The sequence below is a fragment of the Bufo bufo genome, chromosome 10 (assembly GCF_905171765.1).
Source record: "Bufo bufo chromosome 10, aBufBuf1.1, whole genome shotgun sequence".
NCBI classification, from domain to species: Eukaryota; Metazoa; Chordata; class Amphibia; order Anura; family Bufonidae; genus Bufo; species Bufo bufo.
The window spans coordinates 144975762-145003566 of record NC_053398.1 but is presented as its reverse complement, the minus strand read 5'-3'; the positions used below and the strand labels follow the sequence as shown (position 1 = coordinate 145003566).

Sequence of the window (27805 nt, the reverse complement as noted above, 5' to 3'; positions counted from 1 at the left end):
AAAATGCCTTTTCTTGTCCGCAATTGCGGACAAGAATAGGACATGTTCTATTTTTTTCGGAAATGGAATTGCTGATCCGGAAATGCGGATGCGGACAGCACATAGTGTGCTGTCCGCATCCGTACCGTCCCCATTGAAAATGAATGAGTCCGCAACCTGTTCTGCATAATTAAGGAACGGATCCGGACTATTCATACGGACGTGTGAATGGACCCTAATACTCAACCCTGACCCTAATACTAACCTATGATTCTAATACTAACACCTAATACTAACCCCTGACCTTAATACTAACCTCCGACCCCAATACTAACCCCTAACCCTAATACTTACCTTAATAGTTACCCCTAATACTAAACCCTAATACTCACCCCTGACCCTAATACTAACCCCTATTACTTCTAATACTAACCCCTGATACTCAACCCTGACCCTAATGCTAACCCCTAATACTATCCCACAGTTTTAATACTAACCCCTGACCCTAATACTCACCCCTGACACTAACTCCTGACCCTAAGGGCTCATGCACACAAACGTATTTTCTTTCCGTGTCCGTTCCGTTTTTTTTTTGTGGCCCGTATGCAGAACCATTCTTTTCAATGGGTACGCAAAAAAAAATGGACGTTACTCCGTGTGCATTTAGTTTCCGTATTTCCATTCCACAAACAAATAGAACATGTCCTATTACTGTCCGCATTACGGAGAAGGATAGGACTGTTCTATTGGGGGCCAGCTGTTCTGTTCCGCAAAATACGGAATGCACACGAATGTCACCCGTTTTTTTTGCGGATCCGTTTTTTGCAGACCGCAAAATACATACGGTTGTGTGCATGAGCCCTAATACTAACCCCTGACCCTAATAGTAACCCCTCTTCCTCTATCTGCCCCTTCCTATCCCTGTCTCTCTTCCCCATCTGTCTCTATCTTTGTCTCTTCCGCTCTTTTCCTGTCTCTTCCTCTATCTCTCCCTTTTTCCCCCTCTATCTCTCTCTCTCTTCCTCTCTTTGTCTGTCTCTTCCTCTCTTTGTCTCTCCCTCTCTTCCCCTATCTCCCTCTTTCTCTATCTCTCTCTATTCCCCGTCTCTGTTCCCCTTCTCTTTCTCTCTCTCTCTCTTCCGCTATCTCTCTGTCTCTATCTCTTCTCCCCCTTTCTTTCTTTCTGTCTGTCTTTTCCTCTCTCTCTTCCCCCTCTTTCTCTCTATTTCTCTTCCCCTTCTATCTCTATGTCTTTTCCTCTGTCTCTCTCTTCCTTTCTGTTTCTTCTTCTCTCTACCTCTTCATTTCTTCCTTTCTCTCTCCGTTACTTCCTGTGTCTCTCTTCCTCTCTGTCTCTTCCTATCCCTCTCTTCCCCATCAGTCTCTTCATCTAGCCCTTCCACTCTTTTCCTCTGTCTCTTCCTATCTCTATCTGTCTTTTCCTCTATCTCTCCCTCTCTTTTCCTCTATCTCTCCCTCTCTTTTCCTCTCTCTCTCTCTCTCTCTTTCTCTCTTCCCCCATCTATCTCTTCCTCTCTCTCTCTTCCCCCATCTCCCTCTTTATCTCTCTGCCTGTCTCTATCTATCTGTCTCTTCCTCTATCTCTCTTCGCCCGTTTCTCTCTTCCTCTATCTCTCTGTCTCTTCCTCTATCTCTATTCCCCATCTCTCTCTTCCTCTATCTTTCTGTTTGTCTCTTCCTCTATCTCCCTCTTCTCTTCCTCTAGCTCTCTCTCTCTCTCTCTCTCTCTCTCTCTCTCTCTATCTCCCCCCTCTCTATGTCTGTCTGTTCCTCTCTCTCTCTCTCTCTCTCTCTCTCTCTTCCCTTTCTCTCTCTATCTCTGTCTCTTCCTCTATCTTTCTGTCTCTCTCTGTCTCATCCTCTCTCTCTCTGTTTCTTCTTGTCTCCCTCTATCTCTCTGTCTGTCTCTTCCTATCTCTGTCTCTCTTCCCCATTTGTCTCTTCCTCTTTCTTTCTCTCTCCCTTCCTCTATCTCTTTTTCTCTCTTCCCCAAATTTCTATCTCTCCCTCTCTTTTCCTCTATCTCTCTCTGTTTCTTCTTGTCTCTTCTTACTCTGTCTCTCTCTATTCCCCGTCTCTCTCTTCCTCTATCTCTGTCTGTCTCTTCCTCTGGTCTCTCCTCGGTGTCTCACGGTCTCCTCCCCGGTGTCCGGTAGGGGGCGGTCCTCTTGGCTCCTCCCATGACATTCAGTCCCGGAGCCGCAGCCTCCCGGATCTGCCCGCCTCCTCCCTCGTCCTGCAGGCCCCGCCGGTGTACAGGTAACGTGCAGGGGATCGGGGGGAGGCGGCGGCGCCCAGTGCAGGAAAGTCCCCGGCGTGCGGCCTAATCGGGAAATCTGTCCTGACACCCGAATAGTAATAACAACCCCCCGCCCCCCCTCCATATCATCCTCTGTGTACTACCCCATGTGATATACACCATCCTCAGTCTACTACCCCCATGTGAGATATAATATACACTATCCTCAGTGTACTACCCCCATGTGATATATAATATACACCATCCTCTGTGTACTACCCCATGTGATATATAATATACACCATCCTCTGTGTACTACCCCATGTGATATATAATATACACCATCCTCTGTGTACTACCCCATGTGATATATAATATACACCATCCTCTGTGTACTACCCCATGTGATATATAATATACACCATCCTCTGTGTACTACCCCCATGTGATATATAATATACACCATCCTCTGTGTACTACCCCATGTGATATATAATATACACCATCCTCTGTGTACTACCCCATGTGATATATAATATACACCATCCTCTGTGTACTACCCCATGTGATATATAATATACACCATCCTCTGTGTACTACCCCATGTGATATATAATATACACCATCCTCTGTGTACTACCCCCATGTGATATATAATATACACCACCCTCTGTGTACTACCCCCATGTGACATACACCATCCTCAGTCTACTACCCCCATGTGAGATATAATATACACTATCCTCAGTGTACTACCCCCATGTGATATATAATATACACCATCCTCTGTGTACTACCCCATGTGATATATAATATACACCATCCTCTGTGTACTACCCCATGTGATATATAATATACACCATCCTCTGTGTACTACCCCATGTGATATATAATATACACCATCCTCTGTGTACTACCCCATGTGATATATAATATACACCATCCTCTGTGTACTACCCCCATGTGATATATAATATACACCATCCTCTGTGTACTACCCCATGTGATATATAATATACACCATCCTCTGTGTACTACCCCATGTGATATATAATATACACCATCCTCTGTGTACTACCCCATGTGATATATAATATACACCATCCTCTGTGTACTACCCCATGTGATATATAATATACACCATCCTCTGTGTACTACCCCCATGTGATATATAATATACACCACCCTCTGTGTACTACCCCCATGTGACATACACCATCCTCAGTCTACTACCCCCATGTGAGATATAATATACACTATCCTCAGTGTACTACCCCCATGTGATATATAATATACACCATCCTCTGTGTACTACCCCATGTGATATATAATATACACCATCCTCTGTGTACTACCCCATGTGATATATAATATACACCATCCTCTGTGTACTCCCCCATGTGATATATAATATACACCATCCTCTGTGTACTACCCCATGTGATATATAATATACACCATCCTCTGTGTACTACCCCATGTGATATATAATATACACCATCCTCTGTGTACTACCCCATGTGATATATAATATACACCATCCTCTGTGTACTACCCCCATGTGATATATAATATACACCATCCTCTGTGTACTACCCCATGTGATATATAATATACACCATCCTCTGTGTACTACCCCCATGTGATATATAATATACACCATACTCTGTGTACTACCCCCATGTGATATATAATATACACCATCCTCTGTGTACTACCCCATGTGATATATAATATACACCATCCTCTGTGTACTACCCCATGTGATATATAATATACATCATCCTCTGTGTAATACCCTCATGTAATATATAATATACACCATCCTCTGTGTACTACCCCATGTGATATATAATATACACCATCCTCTGTGTACTACCCCATGTGATATATAATATACACCATCCTCTGTGTACTACCCCATGTGATATATAATATACATCATCCTCTGTGTAATACCCCATGTGATATATAATATACATCATCCTCTGTGTAATACCCCCATGTGATATATAATATACACCATCCTCAGTGTACTACCCCATGTAATATATACTATACACCATTCTCAGTGTACTACCCCCATGTGATATATAATATACACCTTCCTCAGTGTACTACCCCATGTGATATATAATATACACCATCCTCTGTGTACTACCCCATGTGATATATAATATACACCATCCTCTGTGTACTACCCCCATGTGATATATAATATACACCACCCTCTGTGTACTACCCCCATGTGATATATAATATACACCATCCTCAGTGTACTACCCCCATGTGATATATAATATATTATACACCATCCTCTGTGTAATACCCCCATGTGATATATAATATACACCATCCTCTGTGTAATACCCCATGTGATATATAATATACACCATCCTCAGTGTACTACCCCCATGTGATATATAATATACACCATCCTCAGTGTAATACCCCATGTGATATATAATATACACCATCCTCAGTGTACTACCCCCATGTGATATATAATATACACCATCCTCAGTGTAATACCCCATGTGATATATAATATACACCATCCTCAGTGTAATACCCCATGTGATATATAATATACACCATCCTCAGTGTAATACCCCCATGTGATATATAATATACACCATCCTCAGTGTAATACCCCATGTGATATATAATATACACCATCCTCTGTGTAATACCCCATGTGATATATAATATACACCATCCTCTGTGTAATACCCCATGTGATATATAATATACACCATCCTCTGTGTAATACCCCATGTGATATATAATATACACCATCCTCTGTGTAATACCCCATGTGATATATAATATACACCATCCTCAGTGTAATACCCCATGTGATATATAATATACACCATCCTCTGTGTAATACCCCATGTGATATATAATATACACCATCCTCAGTGTAATACCCCATGTGATATATAATATACACCATCCTCTGTGTAATACCCCATGTGATATATAATATACACCATCCTCTGTGTACTACCCCCATGTGTTATATAATATACACCATCCTCAGTGTAATACCCCATGTGATATATAATATACACCATCCTCAGTGTAATACCCCCATGTGATATATAATATACACCATCCTCAGTGTACTACCCCCATGTGATATATAATATACACCATCCTCAGTGTACTACCCCCATGTGATATATAATATACACCATCCTCTGTGTAATACCCCATGTGATATCTAATATACACCATCCTCTGTGTAATACCCCATGTGATATATAATATACACCATCCTCTGTGTACTACCCCCATGTGATATATAATATACACCATCCTCAGTGTACTACCCCCATGTGATATATAATATACACCATCCTCTGTGTAATACCCCATGTGATATATAATATACACCATCCTCAGTGTACTACCCCATGTGATATATAATATACACCATCCTCAGTGTACTACCCCCATGTGATATATAATATACATCATCCTCTGTGTAATACCCCATGTGATATATAATATACACCATCCTCTGTGTACTACCCCCATGTGATATATAATATACACCATCCTCAGTGTACTACCCCATGTGATATATAATATACACCATCCTCTGTGTAATACCCCATGTGATATATAATATACACCATCCTCTGTGTAATACCCCATGTGATATATAATATACACCATCCTCTGTGTAAAACCCCATGTGATATATAATATACACCATCCTCAGTGTAATACCCCATGTGATATATAATATACACCATCCTCTGTGTGATACCCCCATTTGATATTTGCTCCCTTCTCCTGTGATATCCTATTGTTTTATTTGGCCCCCCTCTTCCAGTGATTTTTGGCCTCCTCCTCCTGTGGTATTTGGCTCCTCCTCCTGTGGTAGTTTGGCCCATCCTCTTTTGGTATTTGGCTCATCCTCCTGTGGTAGTTTGGCCCCCCTCCTCCTGTGGTAGTTCCCCCCCCCCCTCCGCTTGTGGTAGTTTGGCCCCCCCCTCCGCTTGTGGTAGTTTGCCCCCCCCCTCCGCTTGTGGTAGTTTGGCCCCCCCCCTCCGCTTGTGGTAGTTTGGCCCCCCCCCCCTCCGCTTGTGGTATTAGCCCCCTCCTCTTGTGGTATTTGTCGCCCCCTCCTCTTGTGGTATTTGTCCCCCCCTCCTCTTGTGGTATTTGTCCCCCCCTCCTCCTGTGGTATTTGTCCCCCCCTCCTCCTGTGGTATTTGTCCCCCCCTCCTCCTGTGGTATTTGTCCCCCCTCCTCCTGTGGTATTTGTCCCCCCCTCCTCCTGTGGTATTTGTCCCCCCCTCCTCTTGTGGTATTTGTCCCCCCCTCCTCCTGTGGTATTTGTCCCCCCCCTCCTCCTGTGGTATTTGTCCCCCCCTCCTCCTGTGGTATTTGTCCCCCCCCTCCTCCTGAGATGTTTGGCTCCTCCTCCTGTGGTAGTTTGGCCTCTCCTCCTGTTGTATTTGGCCCCTCCTCCTGTAGTAGTTTGGCCCATCCTCCTTTGGTATTTGGCTCCTCCTCCTGTGGTAGTTTGGCCCCCCTCCTCCGCTTGTGGTAGTTTGCCCCCCCCTCCGCTTGTGGTAGTTTGCCCCCCCCCCCCCCTCCGCTTGTGGTAGTTTGGCCCCCCTCCGCTTGTGGTAGTTTGGCCCCCCTCCTCCTGTGGTATTTGTCCCCCCTCCTCTTGTGGTATTTGTCCCCCCTCCTCCTGTGGTATTTGTCCCCCCTCCTCCTGTGGTATTTGTCCCCCCTCCTCCTGTGGTATTTGTCCCCCCTCCTCCTGTGGTATTTGTCCCCCCTCCTCCTGTGGTATTTGTCCCCCCCTCCTCCTGTGGTGTTTGGCTCCTCCTCCTGTGGTATTTGGCTCCTCCTCCTGTGGTATTTGTCCTCCCTCCTCCTGTGGTGTTTGGCTCCTCCTCCTGTGGTGTTTGGCTCCTCCTGTGGTATTTGGCTCCTTCTCCTGTGGTATTTGGCCCCTCCTCCTCTGGTATTTGGCCCCTCCTCCTGTGGTATTTGGCTCCTCCTCCTCCGGTATTTGGCTCCTCCTCCTCTGGTATTTGGCTCCTCCTCCTCTGGTATTTGGCTCCTCCACCTGTGGTATTTGGCTCCTCCTCCTGTGGTAATTGGCCCCCTCCTCCTGTGGTATTTGGCTCCTCCTCCTCCTGTGGTATTTGGCTCCTCCTCCTGTGGTATTTAGCCCTCCTCCTCCTGTGGTATTTGGCCCCCTCCTCCTGTGATATTTGGCCCCCTCCTCCTGTGGTATTTGGCCCCCTCCTCCTGTGGTATTTGGCCCCCTCCTCCTGTGGTATTTGGCCCCCTCCTCCTGTGGTATTTGGCCCCCTCCTCCTGTGGTATTTGGCCCCCCTCCTCCTGTGGTATTGGGCCCCCTCCTCCTGTGGTGTTTGGCTCCTCCTCCTCCTGTGGTGTTTGGCTCCTCCTCCTGTGGTATTTGGCCCCCTCCTCCTGTGGTATTTGGCCCCCCTCCTCCTGTGGTATTGGGCCCCCTCCTCCTGTGGTGTTTGGCTCCTCCTCCTCCTGTGGTGTTTGGCTCCTCCTCCTGTGGTATTTGGCCCCCTCCTCCTGTGGTATTTGGCCCCCCTCCTCCTGTGGTATTGGCCCCCCTCCTCCTGTGGTATTGGGCCCCCTCCTCCTGTGGTATTTAGCCCTCCTCCTCCTGTGATATTTGGCTCCTCCCCCTGTGGTATTTGGCCCCTCCTCCTGTGATATTCTCTGCCGATCCAGCTTACACATGTTCTTTTCTGGCAGGTTTCATACAGAAGATGGTGTGAGGTTGTGCAGAGGACACTCGTCTGCCTGATTAGCACCCGGCCGTCACCCTGAAGCCTTCCCTGTTGGACCCTTGTTCCCGGGCCCCCAGCATGTCCGAGGGCTGGGCTCCTGCACAGGCCCCCCCATCCTCCTTGCAGCCGTCCCAGCAGCAGACACCACAGCATCCCATTGCACTTGGTGAGCATCCCATTGCCAACCCAGCTCCTGCCGACAACCCACTGAGCTGTGCCGTGTACGGCATTCTGGTGCAGCCCGATCTGGGGATCCAGCATCCTCCCTTACCCCCCGCTGAACCTCTGCACAAGTGCGGGCTGTGCGGACATGACCTTACCCACCTGGCGAACCCTCAGGAACATCAGTGCTTGCCCTCAGCCAGCCAGGACCAATGCACCCAGTGTCTAAAGATCTTTCACCAGGCCACCGACCTCCTTGAGCACCAGTGCACGCAGGTGGAGCAGAAGCCTTTTGTCTGCGGAGTCTGTAAAATGGGCTTCTCTCTGCTGACCTCGCTGGCCCAGCACCACACGGCCCACACTGGAAGCTCCCTGAAATGCTCCATCTGTGAGAAGACGTACAAGTGTCCAGAGGCGGACAGAGCCTGTCTACCCAGCGCACCCGTACCGGCCACCACCTCCCTCGACAGACCCTTCATCTGCACCTTGTGTCACAAGCCATTTAAGCACCTGTCAGAACTGTCCCGCCACGAGCGCGTCCACACCGGTGAGAGGCCATACAAGTGCACACTGTGCGACAAGAGCTTCAGTCAGTCCTCACACCTGGTGCACCACAAGCGCACACACAGCTCGGAGCGCCCCTACAAGTGCACCGTGTGTGAGAAAAGCTTTAAGCATCGCTCGCACCTCCTGAGACACATGTACGCCCACTCTGGCGAGCAGCTCTTCCAGTGCCAGACGTGCCAGCTGCGCTTCAAGGAATCTTCTCAGTTACTGCAGCACCCGTGCACACCAGCTGGCGAGCGGCCCTTCTGCTGCAGCGCCTGTCAAAAGACGTTCCGGCGGCCGTCAGACCTGCGACAGCATGAACGCACGCACAGCGAGGAGCGCCCCTTCCACTGTGACCTGTGCCAGATGAGTTTTAAGCAGCAGTATGCACTCATGAGGCACCGGCGCACACACAAGGCTGAGGAGCCTGACAACTGCACTTTCTGTGAAAAAGGCATGACCTTCAGTCTGCACGGAGCCGAGAGCGTCTTCAAGTGCAACGCTTGCCAGCAGGGCTTCCGCCAATCGCAGGACTTGCTGCGGCACAAGTGTGGACAGAGCTTCGGGGAGCGACCCTTTCAGTGTAACGTGTGTCATAAGACTTACAAGCACGCCTCCGCTCTGCAGAAACACCAGGCCGCCCACTGCACGGAGAAGCCGCTGAGGTGCACAGCCTGCGAGCGCCGCTTCTTCTCCTCCTCGGAGTTTGTGCAGCATCGCTGCGACCCGGCCAGAGACAAACCTCTCAAATGTCCAGACTGTGAAAAACGCTTCAAATACGCCTCCGACCTGCAGAGACACCGGCGGGTGCACACGGGTGAGAAGCCCTACAAGTGCCCGTCCTGTGACAAAAGTTTTAAGCAGAGGGAACATCTGAACAAACATCAGAGCGTCCACAACAGAGAGCAACACTACAAGTGCTTGTGGTGCGGCGAGCGCTTCCATGAACTGGGTCAGCTCCAGGAGCACAGCGCGCAGCACACGGCGGACACCGGGGCCTTCCAGGTGGCCGCATGTCTGCCCTGACTCATTACCACGCTAGCGCCCCTCCACCACCCCCCCGCACCAAATCATAGCCCTGCCAGTAATAAAGCAGTGTGTATAGGGAGAGCTCCCACGGAAGCTGCTGTCACGTGTCTGTGTTGTGTGTTCACAGTGGCGTCTGTGGAAGATGTGTAAAATAGGATCATACTGAGCAGCGTCCGGACAGGACCAAATTGTGCGCAGGAAATCTGCAGCATTTTACAGCGGCAGCAACCTGCAGAAAATTTCCACCATAACCTACCCTGCGGAGTGGATTTTAGATCTGCTGCACGCCAATTTGTTGTGGGGGCAGATTTCACCCTTTGTAGTGCAAATCTGCAACATTTACACTGATGGCCTGCACAATTTAGTGTGGACATACCCTTAAATCAGGCTACGGGTGCCACTTAGGACCCAAACGCTGCCCTCCTGCAGTGACAAATGATTTGTGCTGTTATGGTCGCTGCAGGTGGGCGAGATTCCAGCTGCGGTGTGTGTGCCGCCTCAGTGTGCCAACACATCAGAGATCTGTCCATTCAGCACTCATCGTAGCTGCGCTCCGTCTGGTGAGCCGCCAAGAGCGCTTCGGAGCCGATCTCACATACTGATTTCATGGGTTGACGATGAGTTACCTGCTCTTGTGTCCTGGAGGAGCCCCATCCTCTCATGGTCCATAGACACCATGGAAATGCCTGAATGGCACCAGTTGGCTTCAGACGGAGATGCGGCAGTATGGGCGTGCGCGCCGCTGTGTTGTGGGGGTGCATAGTCCAGACGTGCTGCTGTCGCTGAGGTTATAATCACCACGATGCTCTGGTTCCACGATCACTTAGTTTGCCCGAGATAATGGCATGTACAGTAAAGAGTTCGCTAGTGGGCAGTATACTCTACCGCCCCCGATGCTGGCGCCACACTGACTCTGGGCACATCGACAGCTGGAAACTGCCGACAAACAGGATGGCCACATGCAGCACTCGGCTTGTACATGTCTCGTAACGTCACTTTAGACCTGGGAGCTATTAGTGGTTTGGCTTACAATATGGAGCCTCGAACAGAAGTGAGGTCGGGGTCCGAAGCACCGTATGGGCCCAGCAAGCTGTAGTGGTGTCAGGAGAGATGATTGCCGTCAGAGTTGTCAGCTTCTATCATCAGATGGAGGATGGCACGGACTGCTTCTGATCGTTAAAGGAACAGTCCAGTCACTCAGGCGCTGTGTTTTCCGTAGTATGGGCCTGAGGGGGTGGAGCCTGACACAGGAAATCTGAATCATGCCCTATAGGTTCAGCCTCGCCTGCTGCGCTCCGGAAGTGGCCAGTGAATGTTGCTACCATCCTGGGTGGGAGCAGCTATTGGGGCAGGAGGCTCTTAAGTAACTGTGTCTCGCAATTGTGGAACAATTTATGGGTGGCCTGATCCATCCTGCTGGTAGCATTAGACCCAGCGTTAGGAAGGGAGGCCCCGAGATCAATGAGTAAATTGGCTCCTCCATGTTATGGGAGAATTCTGACGAGCCCCGGGACATCTTGAATTAGTATTGAGTGAATCAAAGCATATGAAGTGGAGTTTGATCCAAAGTTTAGGAAAAATTAGATTTGCTATGAATCTAAATTTCCTTGCGCTATGTGGTAACAAAACGGCTGCTGTACGTATTACAAAGTGAAAGTAAGAAGCCCAGGAATGCGATATGACCCATAATGCCATGCAGCCAGCCAATCAGCAGATAGCCAGCCCCTGTGATGTCACAGCCCTATATAAAAATAAAGCCTCATCCCGTGCGAGCTGGTCTTAGGGAGAGACGTGACGAGCACTAGGGACAGTGTTCAAGATGCCTTTAATTGTGGAATATTGGATAGGGACAGTGTAGGGAGACTGCAGGGACAGTGCAGGCTGAGTGTAATCACCATCTGCATCTTGTTGAACCATTGTCACTTTTTACTGTGCCTCAGTATTAAGGTGCGGTGTAATATATCGCCACAATTATCTTGTTCACCTGCTGCGCCATTCATACTTAATTTGTTACATTACTGATTCAGTTACTGTACGCTACGACCAACAGACAGTTGTCTGAGCCCCCAAAGGAACGGGCAGTGGCAGAAATGTTGCTGCAGCCGGCACAAGTAGCAGCAGCAGAAGAAGGGGTGGTAGCAGCAACAGGCCAGAGCTGTCATTGTGATCCAACAGTCATTATTGTGACCAACAATCCAACTGTCCTGGAATGGTTGACTTGCTCTTCAACATCATCTCAGGTGACCACAGATACACACAGCCAGATGTCGGTGGGATCCTCTGACACCACGCTTAGTTGGCATGGCCCAGGAACAACCTCTGTGCCCTCACCTGTCCTGAACCTGCCTCCTTTGCTTCCTTTTCTGCTAGCCAAGTAATGATAGCTGCCGGCTCTGCTCTGCATTTAAGCAAAAATTAGCTTTTTAAGGATAGTCAGCAGTTGCAGGCCAGCCCAGACTTGGTCCGCTGTGGACTCCTAGGCGTGCAACTACCGATGATGACAGTCGGGTGGGAGCACATGTTTCGAGACGTCAGGGACTTGTGCAAGGGACAGGTAAAGAGTGAAATTAATGAGGAACAAACGGATGTAGCCGTTGGAGCCAGGTGAGGAGGAGGCATCATCAGGGGGCAAGGGTGGCAGCGTGCCCATGAGCAGTGGGAGATCTGTAGCCAAACGTGGGATGGGTAAACTGCTACTCAGGAGACTACCTGTGGGAAACCCACTAGCAGTTCACTGGTTCATAAAAGCAGCGTCAGGCAGGCATCACACAGTGCTTGAGGAAAAAGGCCATACTTGTCAGTGTGGGAATTTTCCTGGGGGACTTAAGCGTGGCGGTATGCAGGATGTGTTGGCAGAAGGCGAGGCATGGTCAGGGTGCTAATGTTGGCACTATGGCCCTGCGTCAACGCATCCAGGGTCGCCATAAAGTGGCGTGGGAAAACCGTGCCACTGATTTAGTGTTACAGCCTGATACAGCAACCGCTGCATCTCCCGCTGGCCCGCACCCCCTCTCCAGCAGTCAGCGCTCGACGATATCAGCAGAAGGAAACGGTGTTCCTTCCCATTGACTTCAACGTCGTCCATAGCTCTTCCTCCTCCTCGTCACTTGTTTCATCAGCAATCGCTCATCCGGCGGCACAGAAGCTGAACGAGCAGCTGGCCAAGTTGCTGGTGCTGTAGTCCATTCCATGTAGTTGATTCTGCACATTTCAAAGAACTGATGGCTTGTGCCCACCCAAGGTAGAGAGTCTCAAGCCGACATCTACTCTTGTAGAGTTCATACCAGCGCTGACGAGTGGAGTTGTAACTATGGTCAAGGACCATAGATGTTGTTCCGGCCCAGGCACACCAGCACCTTGGCCAGGTGATGGCAATGCCACCTCCGCGTTGTAATGCTGGGATTTCTTCGCCAATGTCCTCCAGCGTATCACCTATGCCAAGCTGGGCATTATCACTTGATTCTGCGCCTGGGCGAGCTGAGCCACACCGGGGAGGAACTGCTCGGCGTCATCAATAAAGAAATCAAACACTGACTGTTTCCTCGCCAAGTTGAGATAGGAATCATGGTTACTAATAATGGGAAGAACATTCTGTCAGATACGGCTGACCCATACGACCTGCATGGTGCACGTCTTCAATCTTGTTACCTGGTTCCTCAGGTCTTCCACTGAACGGCAAGAGCTGTTAAAATGTCCAGGAACATGCACTTCAGCCACTCTTACCATGCCCTCCTTGAGCTGCAAAGGCAAAATGCTCTTCCCCAACATCGCCTGATATGCTAATTTCCCACCTATTGCAGCTCCATGCTCCACATGTTAGACCGCCTGTACGAGCAGAGAAAGGCGGCCAAAAAACGGACAGGACTACTCCCCGGTGTGACTTCAACGTTAGCCAGTGGCAGCTCATGCATGACACCTGCTGTTTGCTCAGGCCCTTTGAGGAGGCCACATTATTTGTCAGTCAGCAGAACTACGGGGTGAATGATGTCATTCCAATTCACGTCCTGGAGGGGAGGCTTAGAAATCTGATTGGCGAGTGGGCGGAAGACGTGGCACCTACATCTCATGGCCACCTGAGCCCTGAGAAGGATGAACTGGCAGAAGAGGAGGAGGACATAAACGCTGAGAAATGATATACACTTCTAGGTGGCTTATCTACCCAAGCAACAGGAGAGGAGCTGGGAAGCAACGATGAAGATGACACAGATGACCTCAGCAGACTGTGGCAGTATGCAGTGGCGATGGAGGCCCTTCAAATCCCTTGTGCAAATTGCCACACTCCCCACTCTGTCATGGGGCTACTACTGCCATTGCTGCTGCCTCCACCATCCCCACTCTGTCATGGTGCCGCTACTACTGTTATTCTACTGCAACCACTGTCCCCACTCTGTCATGGGGCCACTTCTGCTGTAGCCCCCACCGTCCCCACTCTGTCATGGGGCCATTATTATCACTGGTACTGCCACACTCCCCACTCTGTCTTTGGGCCACTACTTGAATCTTGGGGCACTGCACTGTTAAGTCGACGACAATAAATTAGACCTGACTCTAACATAGGCCTCTAATACTGACACACAGTAAATCTACAGCTAACAGAAGGTATTAAAAAGCATGTGTTTGGACTGCCACAACATGCATTAAAATAACTTCTTTTTTTTTTCTCCACTACTTTATAGACGTTGCCTCCATTTATTTATTTTGTTCCACTAAGGAGCTATTTGGACACAGCTCCTGCAGGGACGCACATGTTTGTTTGTTTTTGCTTTACTGAAGGCTGCTGCATGTTTTTATTTTTGTTTAACAGAAGGGGTTAGCTATGAATCTTGGTGCACACTGGTACTGCCACTGCTGCTGACGCTGGCGATAAATTAGACCTAATGGTTTTATTGAACTCTAATACTGACACCCAGTAATCTGACAGCTAACAGAAAGGATTAGCTATGAATCTTGGTGCCCTGCACAGTGATGTAGACAGTCCATAAATTACAACCACCTGTAATACTGATGGCACAGTACGTACAGAACGGATTAACTATGAATATGGGTGCACTAGAGCGTAATTCACACGGCGATACAATCTCCCTGCAGTTTAAATTCCAAGTCTTCACACTCAGATTAGGCGACCAAGTGGGTGAATATGATTAGGGAGATGGGCCTTAGCGTACCAGATTTATCCTGATTTGTGACAAATTAATTCGGAACGAATCGAATTTTTCAAAACTTCGTCCATCTCTGCTGAATAATGACAAGGGGAGCACAGTTTACACGGGTGGGTCGTGGCTGGAGAGCTTGAGAACATGGACAGGTTTGAGATGTCAGAGAGATGGAGGTCGATCTGGATGGCGTTGATGGAGATACGGGGATTATCTTCTGTTTCATTTAGCTTCCCCCTACACTCAGTTTTTTTGATAGGACATGACTGAACAGACATACAGTATTGATGCCCCTGGCTTCCAGCATGTTCCTGTCATGTGGGGCATTTAGTAGATGGGTAGGTGATGGAGGGTAGGCGATCTATAGAGTCAAAGTTCCCACTCTGGGCAGGGACATCTGGGTAACGTAACACCCATGAACAGAAGAGTGCCGCGCTGGTGCTCGTGCCCGCTGCTCTCGCTTCACTCTCCCTGTGTGTATTGGAACTAGTGCTCAGTGAACTTCCTTTCAGCACTGCGAGGGTTAATCCTTCCCTCCTGCCCCTGTCCAGCTGCTGTCTAAAGTGCTGGTCAACCTTCCTATTTAGCTGGGCTGTGGTTCCACCTCCTCGTCTAGGCTTTGAGTTTTCTAGTCTCTGGTAACCAGGTGTGATCTCGTCTGACCACCCGTGTACCGTACCTTGCATTTCTACTGATTCTGCTCCTTGCTGCCTGCCTGTGACCTGGACTACACAGGTACTCAGTCTGCCCCAACCTTGGAACTGTGACCTGGACTACACAGGTACTCAGTCTGCCCCGACCTTGGAACTGTGACCTGGACTACACAGGTACTCAGTCTGCCCCGACCTTGGAACTGTGACCTGGACTACACAGGTACTCAGTCTGCCCCAACCTTGGAACTGTGACCTGGACTACATAGGTACTCAGTCTGCCCCGACCTTGGAACTGTGACCTGGACTACACAGGTACTCAGTCTGCCCCGACCTTGGAACTGTGACCTGGACTACACAGGTACTCAGTCTGCCCCGACCTTGGAACTGTGACCTGGACTACACAGGTACTCAGTCTGCCCCGACCTTGGAACTGTGACCTGGACTACACATGTACTCAGTCTGCCCCGACCTTGGAACTGTGACCTGGACTACACATGTACTCAGTCTGCCCCGACCTTGGAACTGTGACCTGGACTACACAGGTACTCAGTCTGCCCCGACCTTGGAACTGTGACCTGGACTACAAACGTACTCAGCCTGCCCCAACCTTGTAACTGTGACCTGGACTACAAACGTACTCAGCCTGCCCCAACCTTGGAACTGTGACCTGGACTACACATGTACTCAGCCTGCCCCGACCATGGAACTGCTTCCTGGATCACAAACGTACTCAACCTGGCCTCACCTTGGAACTGTGACCTGGACTATGCACATACTCAGCCTGCCCTGACCTTGGAACTGTGACCTGGACTACGCATGTACTCAGTCTGCCCCGACCTTGGAACTGTGACCTGGACTACACACGTACTCAGTCTGCCCCGACCTTAGAACTGTGACCTAACCTACACACGTACTCAGTCTGCCCCGACCTTGGAACTGTGACCTGGACTAGGCACATACTGTGCCTGCCCCAACCTTGGAACTGTGACCTGAACTACACATGTACTTTGCCTGTCCAGATCTTTGAACTACGACCTAGACTAGGCACATACTGTGTCTGCCCCACCTTTGGAACTGTGACCTGGACTACGAACATACTCTGCCTGCCCCAACCTTGGAACTGTGACCTGGACTACACATGTACTCAGTGTGCCCCAACTTTGGAACTGCTATCTGGATTTCAAACATACTCAGTCTGCCCCACCCTTGGAAATGCGACCTGGACTAGGCATGTACTGTGCCTGCCCGATCTTGGAACTGCTACCTGGACCACAAACGTACTTCATCGACCTTGGAACTGTGACCTTAGCTAAGTCTGCCCTGACCTTGGCACTATGATTTGGACTACACACATACTCCGCCTGCCCTTGGACTGTGCTCAGACTACGCCTTTTTCCTGAGTCGAGTCCTGATCTCTGTGGGTCAGCAGCCAACTTCATCAGGACTACATCATGAGGTAGTGGCCTGGTTGGTTCCCTGTATAGGGGTTAAAAGGTGAATACCAGGGAACTGCCATGACACCACCCGTTACAAAGAGGCAAACAAGCTGGACCTGTCATACCTGTTTATTTAACCCATTGCCCCCTCTGTATGTCTGCCATCTTGGTGCTCAGTCATGTGCAGCTAGTGCTGTCCTTTGGGATATGTAGAGAGGTCTATGGATTCTTACCGCTCCACCATCGACCTGCCACAAAAGTGGGGACATACATGTAGCACAACATGGCACCCAACACGTGATGGGTGTAGATAATTGGATCGGTGAGAGATCATTGCTGCTGCTTCCGGGATATAGATGTAAATCCTCTGCGGTCTTCCTTCCAGGGAACGTGGACGTCGGGGGCTGCTGGTCTCATCTGTATGAACGGCCGAATGTGCGAAAAGTGTTCCTGTTATGGGAAGAGGGCAGGGTGTTAATGGAGGACTGGGGGACTGGGGAACCATGTTATTAGGTACAGACTTACATGGTCTCCACAGGAACTGGCTTTTGTCCATATTCATCCAGACCCGGATTGTGCTCTAGGCAGAACTGGGGGCGTAGAGTGTTTATATATTATATATATATATATCTATGTATGCTCCCCTGTGAGAAGAGATAGCGGTGGTACTGTTACACGTCTATGACTTCTTCTCACTTACCCTCCAGGAATGAGTGACATTAGGGGACAGGAACCTCACAGCATAGCCACTAAACCCCAAATCTGAAAATAAAAGACCGAACATCTTCATCGCTGAAACACTGCACCAGAAGGTATAAGTGACCGTTCATAACCACATGTAACGAGCACCGACCACCGTGCCGTATCATAGAACATCTACACATGGAAAAGGGACCTGATGCTGCTCAACACGGCTCTGCAGATCCGTGGTGTAATAATCTAATAAACGGCTACTTTCACACTAGCGTTTCTATTTTCCGGTATTGAGATTCATCATAGGGTCTCAAAACGGAAAAAAACGCTTCCGTTTTGTCCCCATTCATTGTCAAGCATTTTGGAGCATTTTGTTCTGTTCAGTTAAGTTTTGACCCTATTGACAATGAATAAGGGCAAAACGGAAGCGTTTTTTTCCGGTATTGAGACTATGACACAATCGAAAATGGATCCGTCCCCCATTGACTTTCAGTGGAGCTCGTGACGGATCCGTCTTGGCAATGTTAAAGATAATACAACCGGATCCGTTCATAACGGGTGCAGATGGTTGTATTATCAGTAACGGAAGCGTTTTTGCTGAACCCCGCCGGATCCAGTAAAGACGCTAGTAGGAAAGTAGCTGTAGTCCTTTAGATGTGGAGCTTCTTAGTATCATACATGATATGTGTGTCAATAGACCTCTAGGTGGAGCTTGTTAGTGTCATACATGTTCTATGTGTCTATAGTCCTCTAGATGTGGAGCTTATTAGTGTCATACATGTTCTATGTGTCTATAGTCCTCTAGATGTGGAGCTTGTTAGTATCATACATGTTCTATGTGTCTATAGTCCTCTAGATGTGGAGCTTCTTAGTATCATACATGATATGTGTGTCAATAGACCTCTAGGTGGAGCTTGTTAGTGTCATACATGTTCTATGTGTCTATAGTCCTCTAGATGTGGAGGTCATTAGTGTCATACATGTTCTATGTGTCTATAGTCCGCTAGATCTGGAGCTTATTAGTATCATACATGTTCTATGTGTCTATAGTCCGCTAGATCTGGAGCTTATTAGTATCATATATGTTCTATGTGTCTATAGTCCTCTAGATGTGGAGGTCATTAGTGTCATACATGTTCTATGTGTCTATAGTCCTCTAGATGTGGAGGTAATTAGTATCATACATGTTCTATGTGTCTATAGACCTCTAGATGTGCAGCTTATTAGTATCATACATGTTCTATGTGTCTATAGTCCTCTAGATGTGGAGCTTCTTAGTATCATACATGGTATGTGTGTCAATAGACCTCTAGGTGGAGCTTGTTAGTATCATACATGTTCTATGTGCCTATAGTCCTCTAGATGTGGAGGTCATTAGTGTCATACATGTTCTATGTGTCTATAGACCTCTAGATGTGGAGCTTCTTAGTATCATACATGTTCTATGTGTCTATAGACCTGTAGATGTGGAGGTCATTAGTATCATACATGTTCTATGTGTCTATAGACCTGTAGATGTGCAGGTCATTAGTGTCAATACATGTTCTATGTGTCTATAGACCTGTAGATGTGGAGCTTGTTAGTGTCATACATGTTCTATGTGCCTATAGTCCTCTAGATGTGGAGGTAATTAGTGTCATACATGTTCTATGTGCCTATAGTCCTCTACATGTGGAGGTCATTAGTGTCATACATGTTCTATGTGTCTATAGTCCGCTAGATCTGGAGCTTATTAGTATCATACATGTTCTATGTGTCTATAGTCCTCTAGATGTGGAGGTAATTAGTATCATACATGTTCTATGTGTCTATAGACCTCTAGATGTGCAGCTTGTTAGTATCATACATGTTCTATGTGTCTATAGACCTCTAGATGTGGAGGTCATTAGTGTCATACATGTTCTATGTGTCTATAGTCCTCTAGATGTGGAGCTTGTTAGTGTCATATATGTTCTATGTGTCTATAGACCTGTAGATGTGGAGCTTGTTAGTATCATACATGTTCTATGTGTCTATAGTCCTCTAGATGTGGAGCTTGTTAGTATCATACATGTTCTATGTGTCTATAGTCCTCTAGATGTGGAGGTCATTAGTGTCATACATGTTCTATGTGTCTATAGACCTCTAAATGTGGAGCTTGTTAGTGTCATACATGTTCTATGTGTCTATAGTCCTCTAGATGTGGAGCTTCTTATTATCATACATGATATGTGCCTATAGTCCTCTGGCCATGGATGCTGTTGGTACAATTACATAAATGTAGTATTACTATTACCCATTCTCCTTAGATCTGTCAGTCCAAGATGCCCGGAGGCTGTGGCACTTCTGGGGCTGTGTTTTCCGTTTTTCCTACCGGTTGTGTCTTTCTCTTCGCGCTGTCCCAGGAGTTGTGCCGCCATGTTATAGTTTGCACGTTGCTGCGTCAGCCGCCTCCCTGTGTCTGTGATTTCCTGAAGAAGACGATGATGTTTATAATCCTGAATGTTTGGGACAGAGAGCGTTTACCAGGGAGCCACTCACCAGAGATGGTAGAAGATGCTTCTCTGCGTCATACATGGTGCACCTGGCGTTCCGGAAGGTTCCTGCATCGGCAGAGATAGGAGTAGACGGTTATATTGAGCACTCAGGCAGCTGCACGTTAACCTGCTCATTATAAGGAGTTGTCGTCTTGTCTGTCCGGATATTATAATTGTAGAGGTTATGACCGGTCCCTGAAGATCAAGGATTTTTAAGGGGGACCGAGGGTCTTACTTCCTGCATATCTGAGTCCTGGATGAGGATTGCTCCCGGTTGGGATGTGGCATACAATGGCCTCCAACTATGATGCACCTAAGAACTAATGCTTCATAAATGTGTCTGCTGGATCTGGAGGATAAACCTGGTAAAACTACGACTATCAGGCCGCAGAGCTATGAGAAGGATGGCGACTTCCTCAGGGCCTTACTCCTGCTAAGCCCCAACCCAACAGTTTTCTAAGACTCAGCTCCCAGTCAAGTTTAGGGAGGTCATAAAACTCACTGACTACTATTGTTCTCCAGGCAAAAATGCCTCTTAATTATAATGCCACCTTTATGAATCCCGGAGATGTTTGGGATGAAGGGGGCAACGCTGATTGTTGGCCACTCACTGTGGTCGCAGGGCGTGCTGCTCCTTGAGTGCTCATCACTTAGCTTGTGGGCCATGCTGTCCATCTCCATCCTGCGCAGGGTAGGCAGCCGTGGGTGGTACAGGGTGTGCTTTACTCCCGCTAGGTGGTACATAGGAGAGAACTTGTCCAAGACACAGCTATGACGGTGCTGGGATACAGCCATCTGCTGGAGATGAGACCTGCAAAAACACGACCATGAATGGCCAAATGGTCCTAGTTCTATAAGAGTAAGGCTGGCCGTGCACATAGGATAACTCATTACCACACCAAGTCGCTGTACTTCTGGGGACCAGCTGATTATATAATGTATAGGGACTTCTCTACCCATGTCAGGGCGGATAAACTGCTCCTAGATTGGTCTGGAGGACAGGCATCTAGAGAGGACACAGATGGGTCTGGAAGGGACAGTCTCTAGAGGAGAACTGGAGTGGACAGAGACATCTGGAGAAAATAGAGGGATGATGGTGTTGGAAGAGGACGGTGGGGTCTGTAGAAGACATAGGAGTCTGGAGGAGGACAGGGAGCAGTGGAGGACATAGAGGTTTGGAGAGTACGTAGGGATCTGGAGGAGGACACAGGAGTCTGAATGGAAAAGAGCAGTCTGGAGAGGACAACAGAGTCTAGAGGGGACAAAAGTATGGCGAGGAACAGATTGGAACCAATAAAGGAGTCTGGTGAGACAGAGGGCACTGGAGGGAATAGTGGAATCTCTAGGGGTTTGGAAAGGACAGAGGTAGTGTTCATCGAGCACCAAAGTGCTGAGTGCTCTGGTGTTCGAGTAGAACACATCGGGATACTCGGGTGCTCTACAGATGGAAGTCAATGGGAGAACCCGAGCATTAAACCAGGCACCCGCTGCTCTGAAGAGGGGAGGGTGTCTGGTTCATAGGAAAAGGTCAGAAATTGATGGAAACACCACCGAAATGGTTCGGGAACAGCATGGGGAGGATGTCTGGATGCATCTTGGCCTCCCAGGTCGCTGCTGGGAACGATGTTGTCCGAGTAGTACGCCACTTTTACAAACTGACAATAATACGCACAAAACCGAAGATAAAATCGATTTTAGAGGAAAAATTGTTAGGAAACATAGAAACATAGAATGTGTCGGCAGATAAGAACCATTCGGCCCATCTAGTCTGCCCAATATATCTGAGTATTTGCAGCTAGCACTTCTGCAGGAAGGCTATTCCATGCATCCACTACTCTCTCAGTAAAGTAATACTTCCTGATATTACTGTTAACCCTTTGCCCCTCTAATTTAAAACTATGTCCTCTTGTAGCAGTTTTTCTTCTTTTAAATATTCTCTCCTCTTTCACCTTGTTGATTCCCTCTATGTATTTAGCAGTTTCTCTCATCTCCCCTCTGTCTCGTCTTTCTTCCAAGCTATACATGTTAAGGTCCTTTAATCTTTCTGGTAAGTTTTATCCTGCAATCCATTCTTTCCTGTATATTTACTTGTTTATAAAGTGCAAGTGCTGCCAAAAATTACAAGGAAGAGGCACTCCGATACAACCTGTATATCACATAATGGAGGGGCTCATTCACATTGTGGTACAATTGTTCAGGTAGTGGGACTCCTACACTCATAAAGCCTATGCACTAAGTGAAAGGGCTGCCAAAAATTACAAGGAACCGGCCTCCAATACACCCTTTATTACACATAAAGGAGGGCATCATACACAGCCTTGAAAAATTATGATTGATGGCCTGCTGGTGACCCTCAAAAACATTATGGACAAGGGCCTGCTGGTGACCCTCTAAAACATTATGGGCGAGGGCAGCCTAATAAGCATGTTGATATGATGGAGGAGGAGGATGAGAAAAGGGAGATTGAACCATATGCCCTTTTTAGTGGTGGAAGGGGTGCAGGGAATACAGTGTTGTCAATACACCATAAAAGCCACATTTAAAGGGCCTTTATGTTTGGCCACTTTCCTCTGGTGGAGTAGAGAAGTCAGGGGCAATCCAGGCCTTGTTCATTTTGATAACAGCAGTGGCATAGCGTGGGGGGGAAGGCCTTTGCCCCGGGCGCAAAATTTTAAGGGGCACCAGCAGGGCCGCACCGCCAATTAGGCAAAGTGAGGCGATCACACCAGGCGGCTCGGCCCGGCCCTGCTAAAATAACTGCGCCCAGCAAATAGTGGCCCTGAAACTAATAGTGTAAACATAACGTCCCCCAAAAATAATTGTGGTAAGCTGATACTGTGCCAAGGTGCCCCAACAGCAATAGTGCTCCCAAAAGAACCACCAATAGGAATAATTCTCTGCTAGAGCACACGTGGCAGTAATAGTGCTCCTACAGTGCCCCCAACATGTCCCCACTGTGCCCCAGAAGTAATAATGCTCCCATAGTGCACATACTAGTAATCATGTCCCCTCTAGACCCCCAGTAGTAATAAAGCCCACCATAATGTTCTATGTGTCTATAGTCCTCTAGATGTGAAGCTTGTTAGTGTCATACATGTTCTATGTGTCTATAGACCTCTAGATGAGGAGCTTGTTAGTGTCATACATGTTCTATGTGTCTATAGACTTCTAGATGTGGAGCTTGTTAGTGTCATACATGTTCTATGTGTCTATAGACCTCTAGATGAGGAGCTTGTTAGTGTCATACATGTTCTATGTGTCTATAGACCTCTAGATGTGGAGCTTGTTAGTGTCATACATGTTCTATGTGTCTATAGACCTCTAGATGTGGAGCTTGTTAGTGTCATACATGTTCTATGTGTCTATAGACCTCTAGATGTGGAGCTTGTTAGTGTCATACATGTTCTATGTGTCTATAGACCTCTAGATGTGGAGCTTGTTAGTATCATACATGTTCTATGTGTCTATAGACCTCTAGATGAGGAGCTTGTTAGTGTCATACATGTTCTATGTGTCTATAGACTTCTAGATGTGGAGCTTGTTAGTGTCATACATGTTCTATGTGTCTATAGACCTCTAGATGAGGAGCTTGTTAGTGTCATACATGTTCTATGTGTCTATAGACCTCTAGATGTGGAGCTTGTTAGTGTCATACATGTTCTATGTGTCTATAGACCTCTAGATGTGGAGCTTGTTAGTGTCATACATGTTCTATGTGTCTATAGACCTCTAGATGTGGAGCTTGTTAGTATCATACATGTTCTATGTGTCTATAGACCTCTAGATGTGAAGCTTGTTAGTGTCATACATGTTCTATGTGTCTATAGACCTCTAGATGTGGAGCTTGTTAGTGTCATACATGTTCTGTGTGTCTATAGTCCTCTAGATGTGGAGGTCATTAGTGTCATACATGTTCTGTGTGTCTATAGTCCTGTAGATGTGGAGGTCATTAGTGTCATACATGTTCTGTGTGTCTATAGTCCTGTAGATGTGGAGCTTGTTAGTGTCATACATGTTCTATGTGTCTATAGTCCTTTAGATGTGGAGCTTCTTAGTATCATACATGATTTGTGTGTCAATAGACCTCTAGGTGGAGCTTGTTAGTATCATACATGTTCTATGTGTCTATAGTCCTCTAGATGTGCAGCTTATTAGTGTCATACATGTTCTGTGTGTCTATAGTCCTCTAGATGTGGAGGTCATTAGTGTCATACATGTTCTGTGTGTCTATAGTCCTGTAGATGTGGAGCTTGTTAGTGTCATACATGTTCTATGTGTCTATAGTCCTCTAGATGTGTAGCTTGTTAGTGTCATACATGTTCTATGTGTCTATAGTCCTCTAGATGAGGAGCTTGTTAGTGTCATACATGTTCTATGTGTCTATAGACCTCTAGATGAGGAGCTTGTTAGTGTCATACATGTTCTATGTGTCTATAGACCTCTAGATGAGGAGCTTGTTAGTGTCATACATGTTCTATGTGTCTATAGACCTCTAGATGAGGAGCTTGTTAGTGTCATACATGTTCTGTGTGTCTATAGTCCTCTAGATGTGTAGCTTGTTAGTGTCATACATGTTCTATGTGTCTATAGTCCTCTAGATGAGGAGCTTGTTAGTATCATACATGTTCTGTGTGTCTATAGTCCTCTAGATGAGGAGCTTGTTAGTATCATACATGTTCTGTGTGTCTATAGTCCTCTAGATGTGGAGCTTCTTAGTATCATATATGTTCTATGTGTCTATAGTCCTCTAGATGTGGAGCTTGTTAGTGTCATACATGTTCTATGTGTCTATAGTCCTCTAGATGAGGAGCTTGTTAGTATCATACATGTTCTGTGTGTCTATAGTCCTCTAGATGTGTAGCTTGTTAGTGTCATACATGTTCTATGTGTCTATAGACCTGTAGATGTGTATGATATCTCACACAGGTGCATGTTACGCGCTCACCTCCGGCACGCTCCGGCTCCTGTGTTTGTGTTGCTCGGTTCCCGTCTCCTGGGTTATTGTCTTGTTCTGGCCGTAATATGAGTCTCCGACTTGAGGGGAGGAGGCTGGGTTTCTGTGTATTTGGGTGGGGGGCTCTGTATATATATATATTTTTTGGGGAGGGGGGCTAGAGTCTATGTTTTTGGGTAGGGGTAATGGTCTGAGGTCTGCATATGTGGGTGGGGGTCCGGGGTCTGTATATTTAGGTGGGTGATGTGGGGTTTGGGTGGGGGACTGGACCCTGCGGGTTTGGATGTTGGGATGGGTTCTTTGTGTTTTGGTGCGGGGGCCAAGGTCTGTATATTTAGGTGGGAGGGGCAAGGGTTTGGGGGCGGGGTCTCTGTATTTAGTTGGGGGGCTGGACCCTGCTTATTTGGGTGAGGGGGCCGAAGTCTGTATGTTTAGGTAATGGGGTGGGGGACTGGGGTCTCTATAGGTAGGAGGCCCGAGGTCTGCGTATTTGGTTGGGGGTCTGGGTGTTTAGGTGGGGGGGGCCTGGGCTTGTATATATAGGTGGGGGGCTGTTAGGTTTGGGTGGGTGACCGGGATCTGCGTGTTTTGCTGGGCGCTGAGGTCTGTATATTTAGGGGGGGGGTGCTTGTGTGTTTAGGTAGGTGGGGGGGGGGACCAGGGTCTGTATATTTAGGTGGGGTGTTGGGGTTTTTGTATTTGAGTGGGGGCTGGGTCCTGAATGTTTTTGTGGGTGCCGAGGTCTGTATATTTCGGTGGGGGTGTGGGGATGTGTGTGTATTTGGTTCAAAGGCCGGTCCCTGCAAGTTTGGGTCGGGGTCTGCTTGTTTGAGTATGGGGGCCAGGGTCTGTATATTTAGGTGGGGGTGCAGGGGTCAGGCTCTGTGTATTTGGTTGGGAGGCCAGACCCTCGGAGTTTGGGGTGGGGGGGGGGGGATGGGCCAGGGGTCTGTATGTTTAGGTGGTGGGTCTGAGGCATGTTTGGTTTTGGGCCGGGGTCTGAGTGTTAGACCCGGGGCCCCCCCGCCCAAAGTGTTTGGGTGGGGGGGCCCGGGTCTCGGTGTTTTTGGTTGGGGGGGTGGGTGGTGCGGGTCTGAGTGTTTGGGTGGGGGGGCCCGTGTTTGGGTGGGGGGTACCGGGTCTGAGTGTTTGGGTGGGGGGGCCCGTGTTTGGGTGGGGGGTACCGGGTTTGGGTGGGGGGCCGGGGTCTGCGTGTTTGGGTGGGGGGGCCCGGGTCTGCGTGTTTAGGTGGGGTGCCGGGGTCTACGTGTTTGGGGGGGGGCGGGTCTGCGTGTTTGGGTAGGGGGGCCGCAGTCTGCGTGTTTGGGTGGGGGGTCCGGGTCTGTGTGTTTGGGTGGGGGCTGGGGGCTAATGATGATGGGGATTAGCTGCTCATGTCTGACAGCGCTCACCTATTAGGGACAGGATGAAATCCATTATCTGGTGGCAGTGACGGGATTAGACATTACCGCCTCAGCACAAGAAGGATTTAGTCAAGGACGCTGCGGCTGCCAGAGCCAGCGGAAGGACTGCAGCCCCGGGTGCCAGGAGTCACCAGGTAAATAACAATCTACCTCTCTGATATGGGGGCACTGATTATTATCCAGGCATTATACGGTGTGGCCCCGCTCTGACCCCTCATGGACTCCATCAGACCTCGGAGGAGTCCTGGTAGATCCGGCACATTATCAGCAGATCCTGTAAGTCGCTCTGTGCAGCCTCCATGGATTCCACACACTGGAGACAGGTCATCACCATCTCATGGTCATGTTCCTCAGTGTGGCCGGACATTAGCCCGCTGATAGAGGCCACTGCCATGGGGGGGCGCCGCTGTCATGAAGGGGGTGCTTCTCTGTACAGTGGTTAGGTTGGTGTCACGTCCACATGATGCCCTAGTTTTCTGCAACATCCTCCTTACTGGGTGTCTTTGGGACTTTTTTAAAAAGTCATAAATCTGGAGGGAAACTCATTAACATGGCTGAGCAGGAGCACTCACTCACCTACTAGAAAACCTGAGTGAGTGAGGTAAAAATACAAACAGTCACTTACATTTTGCAGAGGTTTGGAGTGCAGGGCGTGATAAATTCCCCCCAAAGTGTATCTAATACTGTTCTGTTGGATACTTTCTACTGAGCTGTATATCTAATCCTGTCCTGTGTGATACTGAGCTGTGTATCTAATCCTGCCCTGTGTGATACTGAGCTGTGTATCTAATCCTGCCCTGTGTGATACTGAGCTGTGTATCTAATCCTGCCCTGTGTGATACTGAGCTGTGTATCTAATCCTACTGTTGTAGGACCCCACTCTCAGGAGACGCAGTGACAAATCCCTCCAAAGTGTATCTAATCCTATACTGTGTGATACTGCCTGCTGAGCTGTGTATCTAATCCTACCATACATGAACTACTCTCCTCATCTTCCTGAGTCCGGTCCTGATGGGGTCCTTCTCCTTGCAGGTTTCATGATGTTCAGCTGGATTGATAAAGTGATTCCACAGCCTCCAGAGACCCCTAAAAGGGCCTCCCCCGAGGAGCAGGACACTGACCGGGGTCAGGAGGTGAGTACAATGAGGGGACCGCAGGAGGAGCAGTGAGAATCCTCTCCACCACCT

The 27805-nt window shown here is 48.2% G+C and overlaps 2 protein-coding genes across 2 annotated transcripts; one reads left to right on the top strand and one right to left on the bottom strand.

Moving 5' to 3' along the window:
* Positions 1-2084: 2084 nt before the first annotated feature.
* On the top strand, positions 2085-9988 carry ZNF319 (zinc finger protein 319). The gene is made up of 2 exons (XM_040409986.1): positions 2085-2259; positions 8015-9988. Exon 2 carries the CDS (start codon positions 8128-8130, stop codon positions 9784-9786), a length of 1659 nt encoding a protein of 552 aa, XP_040265920.1. The 5' UTR covers positions 2085-2259; positions 8015-8127; the 3' UTR covers positions 9787-9988.
* Positions 9989-17154: 7166 nt separating this feature from the next.
* LOC120980727 (testis, prostate and placenta expressed) lies at positions 17155-25207 on the bottom strand. Its single transcript, XM_040409985.1, has 7 exons — positions 25186-25207; positions 20852-21051; positions 20245-20306; positions 20000-20174; positions 17732-17793; positions 17557-17621; positions 17155-17481 (listed from the first exon to the last, which is right to left on the bottom strand). Exons 2-7 carry the CDS (start codon positions 21033-21035, stop codon positions 17445-17447), a joined length of 585 nt encoding a protein of 194 aa, XP_040265919.1. The 5' UTR covers positions 21036-21051; positions 25186-25207; the 3' UTR covers positions 17155-17444.
* Positions 25208-27805: the final 2598 nt, after the last annotated feature.

Excerpts from the sequence above, each read along its gene's own strand:
- ZNF319 (XM_040409986.1), top strand. The coding sequence starts at position 8,128 with ATGTCCGAGGGCTGGGCTCCTGCACAGGCCCCCCCATCCTCCTTGCAG.
- LOC120980727 (XM_040409985.1), bottom strand. The coding sequence starts at position 21,035 with ATGGCTGTATCCCAGCACCGTCATAGCTGTGTCTTGGACAAGTTCTCT. Across the intron at positions 20,175-20,244 it reads AGCATCTTCTACCATCTCTG|GAAATCACAGACACAGGGAG; the intron begins GTGAGTGGCTCC and ends CGTCTTCTTCAG. Across the intron at positions 17,482-17,556 it reads CCAGTTCCTGTGGAGACCAT|GAACACTTTTCGCACATTCG; the intron begins GTAAGTCTGTAC and ends TTCCCATAACAG.